The sequence below is a fragment of the Amblyomma americanum genome, chromosome 5 (genome assembly GCF_052857255.1).
Source record: "Amblyomma americanum isolate KBUSLIRL-KWMA chromosome 5, ASM5285725v1, whole genome shotgun sequence".
Taxonomy (NCBI): Eukaryota; Metazoa; Arthropoda; class Arachnida; order Ixodida; family Ixodidae; genus Amblyomma; species Amblyomma americanum.
In genome coordinates, this window is record NC_135501.1 from 207,014,848 (window position 1) to 207,027,094 (window position 12,247).

Here is a 12,247-nt window from a genome sequence, read left to right on the forward strand (position 1 = left end):
GGAAAACGAAACTTACGGGTGGAGAGCTGCTGACGTTCTGCGCTGAGATTGTGCAGTTTCATCATTAGAGTCACAATCCGACAGTGCGGTTTTACTCTCAGAATTATTGCTGCTTGATGCATCGAAAAATCTATATTAAAAAATGTTCAAATATGCAAAATTTACGAATATTCAATAATCTTCAGATGTTTGCTGAAGATGTTTGGCAGAGATGGAATACAGCAGACTTCTGTCAGTTCTATCCTGAAGAGACTGCAATGCCCGGGCGAATTATTCCAGGATCACACAAAAATGTCAAGAAAACAGTCGAATTTTTACCAATTATCAAAGTGGTCTTTGATAGTGACCGAAAGTGCGTGCTTCGGAAAGCATGCTCTCTTTTTGCCTGGCCTTTGCGTGAATATCAAATCTTTGTGGTATGCATTAACTCTCGATGGCTCTTAAAAAGTCCTCTGTGCATGGATCTGTCACTGTATGCGTTGATTGGTCACATTCTGCAGCATATGCAATCACAACATACGTGGAAAAAAAAAAGGAAACAGCGAGCAGAATGAAGCAAAAAGCTGCATCACCACGGAGGATAGCCTTACATCGGTACTCGTGAAGGACTACGGAGGAAGCTCATACGACAGAGAACCGCCACTACAGCTGGAAGGCAATGCCATAGAGTGGACTACCAGGTACACATACCTTGCTGTGGACATTACTATAGTGACTGACTCTACATACATGACTATGAAGTTCAGCTACACATGAAGGCACCGAAGAAGCGGGCATATGTAATATCTAGAATGCTATGGGCGTTCAGCCACTTCGACATGGTGATGGCGCTTTGAAAGCTGGTGGTGATGCACGGACTGAACTTTGGCATTACCATGCTGTGTGCCTTGTCGGGGATACGACAAACGCTTGAGTCAACTCAGTGTGAGGTGGGGCGGCTGTCTTTGGAGCTCAGAGGGTGTCGCATAAAGTAGTCCAAAGCTGCATTGGATGGTCATTTTTCGAAGCACGAGAGGCCATCACCAAACTTTCTTTTGTGTATCGACTGAGCGCACTGCCTGATGGCAGATGGGCTAGGGAAGTGTGTAAGTGCACCACTCTGCTTTTCACATACACTAAATGGAAACTCAAAACACAGGGACTAGGAGAGTGCTATGGTGTGCAACAAGCCAAATTCACAGAAGTCCTGGAACCCGCGTGGACCAAGAAACTGTGGGAGCAAGTTAAATTGGCAGAAAAAAACAGATGGTGCAGTGCAGCACTGAAAAAACCATCACTCACTCATGCTGTACTGCAGTTTGAAGAACGACATCAGCAAGGAAACCACATACGACAACTCCAGGGGAAGTGGACTCCTGTGTGAGGCAAGGAGTTGGATGCTGCAAACGAGAATATTCCGGGCCAAATATACAGAGGGACTAGATATTCAGTACCCCGGATGCGATGCGACGGAGGAGGCAATAACCGTGTCATCATCGACTGCCTCAACATGCGGCTTATACCTTTGACTACATCAGTATCGCCGTCCTCACAAGCACCTATAGCTCAGTTAGCTCTATGCATGACACCCATGGAGATGCTTATGATGGCACTTCGTCTGAGGCGCGTGGCCAACACAAATGTGGCAGAAACCACGAAGTGCTGTCTTGAGGCCTGGTGGCAGACGCGCCAGGAAGTACAGTAGTGAAACAGGACTCCGTGAGCGATTTATTATTTTTTATTTATTTCCAAATATTGTTAGCCCTTGCGGGCAGTTACAAGGTGGGAATGGGATAATCAGTCAATACAACACAGTTCTAGCTGTTTTACAAAGGTTTCAAGTGAATATGTTTTGTCAAATACGCGTTGGTCAAGGTTACTCCATTCTATACATGTTTTAGGCAGAAACGAAAACTTATGCACATCAACTTTAGGCATGTACGGCATAACTGTAAAAAGATGGTTAGTACGCGATGACAATCTTCCGGGTGGCCGCAAGTACAAGCTGGAGTCCAGATTGAACTTACTGTGATAAAGCTGATAAAAAAACTTTAGCCTAGCAATTTTTCTGCAAATAGCCAATATTGGTAACTGCGCTCGTAAAAGAAGTTCTGATACGGACTGCGTTCTTTGGTAAGACGAAAATATAAACCTTACTGCCAATCTTTGAACACATTCAACTTTGTCTATAAGATATCGCTGATTCGGATCCCAAATTATACTTGCATATTCCAGAGTTGGTCTTACTATTGATTTATAGGCTTGTAGTTTGACATCCGATGGTGCATCTTTTAGCTTGTGCCTTAAGAATCCAAGTTTTCGTTGAGCTGCTTCACAAATGTTTTGTACACGATCACTCCAGTTTAAGTCATGGCCAATCGTGATACCTAAATGTTTTAATTTATTAGAACGCTTTAGTGCTCTGTCATTAATTATGTACGGGAACGCTAATGGCTTCTTCTTGTTCGACAAAATCATAAAAGTTGACTTTTCGTAATTAATTTTCATGTCCCACTTTACACACCAATCATACACAAGCTTCAAAGTGTCATTCAAGACAACCTGGTCTTGCACGCATTTTATGTGCATTTCTTTCTTTGCTCCTGATTTTCTTTAAATTTTTAATGGCCTGATCCAGGACGCTGTGATCGCTTGGTAGAAAGGCGAATGGCCACAAAAGCATTACCACCATCGTCACCCTAAATTACTGGGTCCTAATCTGCCTAATTACAGCACCCTAGTCTACTGATCTGTAAGTGGTTTGCATAGTTGTTTAGAAGCCGTGTTTACTGTTCCTGTGATGCCAGTTATGTAGCAGTTTGCATTGTCACCCATCCGAGTTGAACGCGTTCAAACAGGATGTTGTGGGCCGGCGACGAGCCACCATGCCAATCGGAGAAGAAACGCGGGAAGCAACTTCTTTGAGAGTGTTACTCATGGCTCTCGCCATCAATGGCGTAATGTAGTTTGTGCAAATGCGTTCTGGAAACACCGACTGGAATATAGTGACGCTTCAAAACCATCTTAAGCATCGTCCATCGCTAATGGCAGACTACTATGCAGAGAAGTGCCATGGAAGCTTTTTTGAAGACTCAACCAGCGCTGTGTGATTTAGTTCATAAACAACAGCCCCTGCCTGGAAAGAAACAAAATGCACTCCATCTAATTGTTGCAGAGATGATTGCTTTGATCTTCAACCATTGAAGACTGCGGCTTCAGAGCACTAATGAAAGGTGGGGTGTAGGTATACTTTGCTGTCTTGTTCAAAACTAGCTTGCGTGCTTGACCCACGTCTATATGACTACACAAGAACAAAGGTGAGGGTCGAGCTCCGTAATGTTCTTGAAGCTGGCACAGGCACTTTCGCCTTCACCAGTGACATTCGGAGTTCGCATGCTAATAAGAGCTTTTTAAGCCTAACTTGTCACTTCCTCTCTCTACAGTTTGAGATGACACATTGAATGCGCTCGTTGCGCCTAAATATCATTCATCTAATAACATTACCACTATATTGGAGCAGCTATGTGTCGAGTGGAAAATAACCAACGATTGCTGCAAGTATATCTAACAGACAACGTCTGCAACATTCGAGCTGCTGCCAGAATGATGCCATGGTTGGAGTGGGCATGCATTGCTCATATGCTTCAGCTGGCCATCCATGATGCAAGGTTGTGTACGCCGACAATGAATAGGCTGTGAAGAGAGCAAGGGCAGTTGTTTGACGCTAAAAGCACAGTCCTGCAGCACAGAGGAGACTTGAGGACTGGCATTGCAGCTGAATAAGGACATGCTTCGCATTCTTCAGGACATTGAGACAAGGTGGAACATTCAGTTCCTCATGCTTTCACAGTTGCTTGAGCTCAGAAAAGCCATCACAGTTGAGCTTGCCTTCTCTGACACAACTGTTGATTGTTTGGGCTTTTGCAACGGAATTTGTAGAGTCACTAAGGCCACTGTATGAGGCAACTGTGATTTCAAGCACTGAAAAGTACCCCTCACTTTCGTGCCAGATTCTAGTTATTTCCGGGCTGGTGCACTGCCTTGAAGCTGCAGATGGCTTGAAGCTGAGTACCTCTTTGGTGAAGTCACCTGTGTGGCAATGTTCTTAGATTCACGATTCAAAGCTACAGTTCGTCATGCATCTGACTATATGATATAGCTCAAGGATCTTGTGGCGAGAGAACCCCAGGCGGTTGAAGTGGAGCCCAGTGAAGATGCTGTCAAGTCATTACCAACGTCATATGACCCTTCATGGCATCCAGCGGTTGGCGTGCTTTCGATTATCTGGTCATGAACAAGGAGCAAATGCAGTTGCAATCTGCCCATGACAAAGCAATAGCAGCTTATACAGGATATGCTCTACTGGAGAGGGCAAGGACCCTTGTGAATTGTAGTGGTCCACTGGATCACTTCAAGTACCCGTATTTGAGCAAACTTTGCATGCAGTACTTGGCCATCCCTGCTACTTCTGTGTCAAGGAAAAAAGCTTTCTCAGATGCAGGGGGTATTGTCTGTGTATAAAGAACATTTACTTAATGAACATGTCGAGCAGTTGATTTTCTTGCATAACAGTCTGCACCAGCTTTTTCACCACTAGTCTAGTGCACTTTTATGTTATTTTGTTTTTGTAAAGGTCCTAACTACCTAATCTGTTTAGCCTTACTACCTGCTACAAATACGATAATTTTGTTGGTTTATGTCAACTCTTTGAGTTCATTTTCTGAGGGTCATTTTCATTCATCATGCATGGTAGCATTTTTTCTCTATAGTATTCATATTTCGCTTATATTCGAATATTTTGATATTCGTGCACCTCTCATTTTTATTCCTAGTTACTACATGGTATAAGACGAACTTTGTGTGAGACTTAAAAGCTATGAACATACAGTAGGCTCTCAATAAGATGAAATTGGTTGGTTAGTATGGATTCTTGGATAAAATAAACAATGTGAGAAATTTGGCTGGCTTCTCACAGACTCACTGCGAAAAAAAAAAAAAAAATCTGAGGATACGCACAATCTCTGCCTTAAGGGTATGACATGATGGTTATTTCCTATTTATGCAGAAGGTCGTTTTCTATGTTACATTCACGGATCCCTGGTAGTCCTCATACGCTCCTGGTGCAGTGGTGCAGCAGTTAAGTGACGCGCCACTTCCCTGTGATGGCAGGTGCTTCCAGTGGGCATTAATTTGACTGCGAGCCGCCACGGTGGGCAATTTGCTCACCATCAGGTGTGCAGGTTGTGATGACGCCGCAAGGCCACGTGACCTAGGTGGCCCACCTGCCTCCTAGGTGCCACTTGCCAGAGCCATGCCTGTAATTTTTTACTCACAGTGCTGACACCGGGTTTTCTGGTGAACGGGACCTTTAGCGCTATCACGTAAAAAATTCACTTAAAACAAACTGTTTCACATGTTCTTCGGTTAAGCTGAACTTTAACAGTGTCCACCTCCCACAGTGACTCTGTACAATGGTACTTGCATAGTATCTGTGAGGCAGTCTTAAGGCAAGGAAATGAAAATTTTAACGCCTGAGTTACTTCGTTAAACTAAATGTGATGTAGGTTCGCTAGCCCTCTATGTATGCACCCTTTGCATAGATTACTTATGACTGCTTTACAGACAATGTAAGCTGCGTCTGGTGTGACCTGGGTTCTGCCTTTCCACAGGACTGCAGCTGCCGCGAAACTGATTTCCTTCTTTCCACTAGGCTGTGGCAGGAGTGACACCTTCTATTCCACTTGGCTGCAGTTGGCGTGCACGGGATTCATCCTTTCCATGTGGCCGCAGCTGCCGGGAAACCGGTGTTCCTCCTTCAGCAGGACAGATAATGGTTTTTTTGCCAGTGATCCACCTATTGTTAGGGCACAAGAAGCAAAGGGAAATTACTCTGTCTCCACTTTGCCACTCATAAGTGGTCGCCTGTCACCTTCTGTTCATCTTCAGTCTCCCACTTTGCCGTCTTACAACTGTGGCAAGTGGAGGCCTCACCACCTGACAGGACGACTTTTTTGATAATGGGGCATTTAGTGCTAGCGCACTCAAAACAGTTGGATGATTTCTTTACAACGAAATGTATCACGCAAGAGACCTTCCCCACATCTAGTGGTCATCCCCGCATGGTATGTTCTCTGCACCTTCGCACGAAAGTGTGGGGAAGTGGCCTTGCAGGTGCTGGTTAGGAAGGTAGGGCCTCTTCAGCAACGACCTGAAATGGCCAGATCCCAGAGGGGCACACATATCAGATACCATGTGTCGGCTGTGGCAGATGAAAAGAAAAGGCACCCAGTCACAGTGTACACCTGCCAGTTGACTTCGGGCTTACACAGTTACATGGAGACTGAATTTTGAGCTGACACTGCATCATAACGAGGGTTTTACGGGCGTAGGCATCTGACGTGTGGCTGATATCAGCACCGTGTCTGCGTCACCTGCGACGAAGGAAATATGTAAAGTGCAGCCGCTAGTATATTTGATGACAGCCACGCTGCTGCAGGAGCGGAGTAAGAGTGAAAGAGAAATCTGGTGATATGCTTACAGAGCCTGTACAGCAAAGCTGGTCAGCTGGGCACCATTTGTCGTTTGAAGCAGTTGGCAAAGCAAAAAACAGGAAAAGAACACTGTTAGTGTCATGACAGAAGGCAGCGAAAAAGAGGTGGCAAGAAAAAGAAACCCACCGCGGTGGCTCAATGGTTAGGGCGCTCGGCTACTGAGCCGGAGTTCCCGTGTTCGAACCTGGCAGCAGCGGCCGCGTATCGATGGAAGCGAAATGTAAAAGGCACCCATTTCCTGTGTGATGTCAGTGCATGTTAAAGATCCCCAGGGGGTCGAAATTACTTTGGAGCCCACCACTGGGCCACTTCTTTCTTCCTTTTTTCTCTCATTTCTCCTTTATTCCTTTTCTTAATCTGTGGTTTCAGCCACCGAAATATGTGAGACAGTTAATGCATCATTTCCTTTCCTCAAAAACGAAAACCAAAAAGAAACTAGACTAGTGTTGTTCTTGAGTAGGATGACATGAACTTGCTTTATGCCCTAACTTTTCAGCTAACTTCATAAGTACGGCAATAAATGCTGTATTTGAAATTATCTTTTTACTGCAAGCTAATTTTATTTATTGTTCTCATGCATCAAATTTTTTGACATACCTAGCATGTTCACATACTGCCCTTGAAAGGTATTTTTTATGTGACAAATTTTCTGGTGAAACAAACAAATTTTCAGGGTCCCTTCAAGTTCATCTTAAAGGGAGTCTACTATATCATGCATTGATGGTGCATTCTCTGCTAGCATCTAATATAATCTTTTTGGTGGTTGCCATTGTATTTTATGTACAAGAAGTACACTGTGGCCTTCTTTTTCAATGGTCTCATCAAGCATACACTAAGAGCTTCACTGCTTAAATGGTTAAGGATGAGTCTGGTACCTTAGGGATTTGTCGTCTTCTTTCTGCATTAGTTTTGTACACATACTTTGGCTCAGCATTACTAAGCCGCAAGATTTTGAAAGGTTAGCTCAACTCTTCTTTATAGCCGAGGTGAGGTTCTTTGAGAACTTAGTTGATGCTGTGGGGAAGCATTTTCTATGCTTAAATCATTCACCTACATCAGAAGTTATTCATAACTTCATGTGAGAACTTCAACAGTCTGAAATCTTTTGCTATATGCATTGCTACCGTGTCGAACCCTCCAACAAAGCAGTAAGCTACGAAGGTTAACCTACCAAGGTGTTTTTGCTTTAATTAGAACTGGCATCGTAATGATTCCTACCTCTTTACTGGGTTTGTTAGCATAAAAATGCATTAATGTGAACTGAGTTCTGTGTCGAATTCTAATTACTTTTGATCATGGTTGCATGTCATTGGAACACTGGGAGGGGTAGCGGTATAGTAACGCACGTGGAAAAAATCCAGAGAAGTTGGAAACAGGCTTCTTACAGGAGGATTTAAAGGATCATAGACCCCAAATTTCGGTTGCATGTTTTCTTCTTTGTAATGATGTGTAAAACATTACTATACATGGATCACTGCATAGTATTGAGCTATCATTGCTAAATAATCTGTAATTGAATTTATTCTCTCACCTGTTTCAGATTTGATTTCAACAGCTGAGTGATGGCCATGACGTCAGAGGTAGATAGGTCACATGAGGCATAAAGAAAACTGTGATGTAATGGCTGCTACATCGTTTTAATTCACTACTGCACTAAAGCTAGCCAGCCTCAAGAATCTCAAGAAGCAGCAATTACACTGCGGTTTTCTTCATGCCTCACATCACCTATGCTGGCTGACCTTTGATTTCTTCATGCCTCACATCACCTATGCTGGCTGACCTTTGACGTCATAGCGATCGCTTAGCTGTTGAAACCGAAACAGGCTAGAGAAGAAATTGTATTATAAATTATTCAGTGATTCTAGGCAAATACTCTGTGGTGATCAATGAATACTAATGTCTTGCGGATCATCACAAACAAGGAAACAAGCTGTCCATGTTACTGGAAGCGATGCATGATAGTTTTGCATGTTGCTAAATGTTCCCGCATCCACTTTTCTTTGTGGAGCTCTGTGTGTAGATGAAATCTGCAGCCGTGCTGTTCTGTTTCATAAAATAACCATGCCGTCAAGGGTTGCAGTTTGGCGGCCACCCTGGTGCCGCTGTTCAACAGCAAAATTGGCTGGCGGCGTTGCTCGAAAGAACGTGATTTCCAGCTCTACATATCTGTTTAGAACTATGTGCTACTTGTGCACGTCACATTGTGGTGACACATTGCATTAACTATTAATACTCCAGTTCCAAACTCATGCTACAACAGTGCGCATTCAGGAACACATGTGCAACGCATAGTCAGCTATAGTTTGCAAGCTGCTCAAGCATTACTGACACTGCTCCAGCAGCAAAGTGGAGTACCTTAGCTAGTTTACCTGTGGAGGAAAACGGTTGAGAAAATACTGCTACTTATGTGCTCTCAGTGTGAACAGCAGAGATAGCAAGAATGTTTTGTTGCTGTGATCGTTGCTTCACGCAGTGCTTCAAATGGACACAAAGTAGAATTGAGGTTCGGCACAATAGTGGTGCATAGTGATTCTGCTACATCTGGTTGTAGGTCACATTTTACATTAACTAAGTCAGTGAAGAGTCACGGCACAAATTGCTCATCTTTCCGACAGTGGCGCAGAGGCTATTCTCACTCAAATGCACGACTCTCAAAAACCTACTCCACGTTTAAAAACTCATATTTTTTCAGAGTTGTGGGCCTTAATTGCATCCCATGTCATGAAACTGCAGCTCTGCAGAAGACAGTCGATGATATTTAGCGTACTGAACCCGTGGAGCAGTTTGATATTGCGCATCATGTCAGTGTCTCTGTTGTTGTACAGGATGATGTTTTTACAAACCCGAATTGCAAACCCGAACCTTTTCAAAGTGCCCTTTCTTTTCAGCTATACGCAGGTTATCCACTGAGTTGCATGCCTTTGCAGGTTGGGCATAGATTATCTGCAGCAAGATGCAAAAGAGCATTGGGGTGCACCACATGCTAGCACCCCTTGCAGACGATGTCAAGTGAAACCCTCCTGTCAGGCAAACTGTGTCTTGAAAACCAAAGCGAATATCTGGCAATGGTTCAACTTATATAATTGCGTGGCGATTATATGTCTTTAAAAATGCAATGACTCCTAGACGACATTGGTTACTGGTTATGGTGGAGTCTAGACTTGTTTGAAAACTTATAACTCTGCATACATAATTCTACATTGAGCACGTTCCAGCTTTCACTGGCTTTCTTCCTGTGATTATTCAAAGGATGTCTACTTGTGGTTGTGCAAAAGCAATTATAAAGTTTTTATCAGCCTGCTCTACATACAGCATTGGCTTGCACACTACTTATCAGCGGTTGTGCTTGGCTCACTCAGTCTCAGGAAGAGGTCAAGGTAGGGCCTGTTTTTTTCAGAAAAAATGTGGTGAGAATTTCATTCAGAGAGCTGCTAGTGTGTCTGTAGAAGTTGAAAGCCTTTGCCTCTAAGCATGCATTTGTTCCAAAAAAAAAAAAAGCAGAAGTTAACCCATTCACTGCTGCGCCTTCATCGGCTATTCCTGCCTCGTATTCCTTGCGGCAATTTCTCTGCTGGTTGACTGTATTGGGCACTGTATAGAGCTGTAATAAATATAAATTTCACTCAAACATTGTTTTATTTTGTTCATAGCTTTCATCTGCATCAAAGCTCCTAATATGATTTGTGCTTATGGAAAGCCTTGAAACTTACATTTCACCATTTTGTTAATCCCACTCATCTAAAGGATTATTCTCAACATCGCAGAGGTCACTCTCGGCATGACTGTCAAACACAAGTTCAAGAATTTCGTCTGCCTTCAGTCCTTGATTTCACCGCAACATTTGGTTTTGCACAAGACAAGGACGCAAACTTCTTGCTGTTTGAGAAGCGTACCTCCTCATCAGACAGGGAGCAACTATGTCAATTTAATGGTAAAACACCAAGAAAACAGGAAACAAGCTATACCTGTTACCATCTATGAAACAGCACCAAATATGCCCTTTCTCCGAGCGGGTGGCAGATTGCTGGTCGCTGCAACTTTGTCCTCTTCCATAATGTCCAGTGGATCACCAGCCGTGGAAGCAAATAGATTAAGCATAAAATTACTGCATCTTGTCAGAAGTGCCAAGTAAGCAGTTCTTGTGCGAAGTTTTAAGCCGTGTGGGTTAAATTCCTTCAAGAATCATGTGAATGCTTGAAATATCCTTGGGTTCATCAAAATGAGTGCCTATGGGGTCATTCCTATTCCACAAATTTTTGCTGAACTGGGCGTTTCCTCAAAGTGCCGTGAAGTTTCTTAGAGTGTCATTCCACTACATATCTGACGCATCATATATATCTGACGTATCATAAAATCTATTCTGCATTTCAGACGAAACCGTGTGCCACAGTTCAAGGATGCAGCCACAGCCGACGACGAGATGGCGGATCAGCCCGTGTCTGCTGCTGTTGTGCCCATTTGGGAGTCTGGGATATTCTCCAGCATCGACCCAGAAAACACGGGGTGAGTGTTGGAGCATTCTTTCTTTTTTACTCTTTTTTTTCAGCTCTTTCTTTCTGCAGTTATGCACTGCTTATTTGTTGAAATATCGTGAAGAAGAAATATAGTCAGGAAATGTTTTCTTCCTTTCTTTTTATGCATTTATGGTGCAGGAAAGATTGCCAAACAATATTTTGATGGCGAAGCTTTAATGCGGTTCTCTGATGCACTTCAAACTCTTTGTCTACAGCCGTGCAGTATCTTAAAAAAAAACAGCGCAAAGAGGCGAAAGCGCAAGGAAAGGACAGGCATCATAATATATCACAAAATATTTGCTTTCCTCTCCTATTATTGTGTTCGTGAATTCAAGGACTTTGTTTGCAGCAGCATGTAGTTTGCAAGCAAGATGATAATTACCGTTGACATTGGTGTCTAAACAATTTTCCTTGCATCCACATTAACGATAAAAAGATTTTGCAAGTTAGTACACATGTGCTAACAAGGCAGGTGTTGTGTGCTCAGCAACTGCTCAGCAACTGGCCAACTGAACTGTTCGTATACACGGTATTTAATTTGTGCATAACAATCGACATCTATATCTTTCTAATAACTTTGTATGATCTTTTTGTCATAAGTACATTTTGAATATGTTTTTCTCAATGCTGAACTTCGAGGAAGGAAACCAGCACATCATTTCTCTGGGCAGATCTACATCGAGAAGCAGGTGGCCTCTTTCTATAGCATGATTTCATTTCAGAAAAACTAGTTTACACGTGCCTGTTCAAGCCTGCATTTGGGATTGTGGCAGTGAGGATTGTGCAAAACATATCTGCTGTCGTTGTCTTCATGTCGTCATGTATGCATTGTCCAGGTGGTATTTTCGTGCAAGAAATTGAATCAGCCTTTCTGTAAACATTTTGCTTCTACATGGCTGTCTTGAGGAAGTTTGTTATGTATGCTGCCGAGTTATCCGGGAGAGTCATGTGGTATTGTGGTGCACGTCAGCTTGCACATGTACTCTTGCTGCTGGCAGTAAGGGTCATGTTTGTGTGTATGTGCATGTCTGAAGGTCTGCATGTCTAGTTTGTGAATAGATTTGCCAAAATTGCACATTTATGGCGAGCTCTTTAGTGGCCCAATCTCTTTTGGTCCCTGAATGTCGCACTGCTCATTTCTCATTGGCTCCATATATGCTTGAATTTTGGTTGTCAGACACCCAAGTGAGTGTTCTAGATTTT

General features: G+C 43.2%; 1 protein-coding gene across 7 annotated transcripts in view; it reads left to right on the forward strand.

Annotated features, from left to right (window-relative positions):
* The window catches only part of Nin (blastoderm-specific gene 25D), a 477,176-nt gene that overhangs the window by 101,703 nt on the left and 363,226 nt on the right, over positions 1–12,247 (forward strand). For all 7 annotated transcript variants that reach the window (XM_077666694.1, XM_077666695.1, XM_077666690.1 and 4 more), the window contains exon 7: positions 10,902–11,033. In XM_077666694.1, the coding sequence (XP_077522820.1) occupies positions 10,902–11,033 (132 nt within the window). The remainder of the gene's footprint in view (positions 1–10,901; positions 11,034–12,247) is intronic.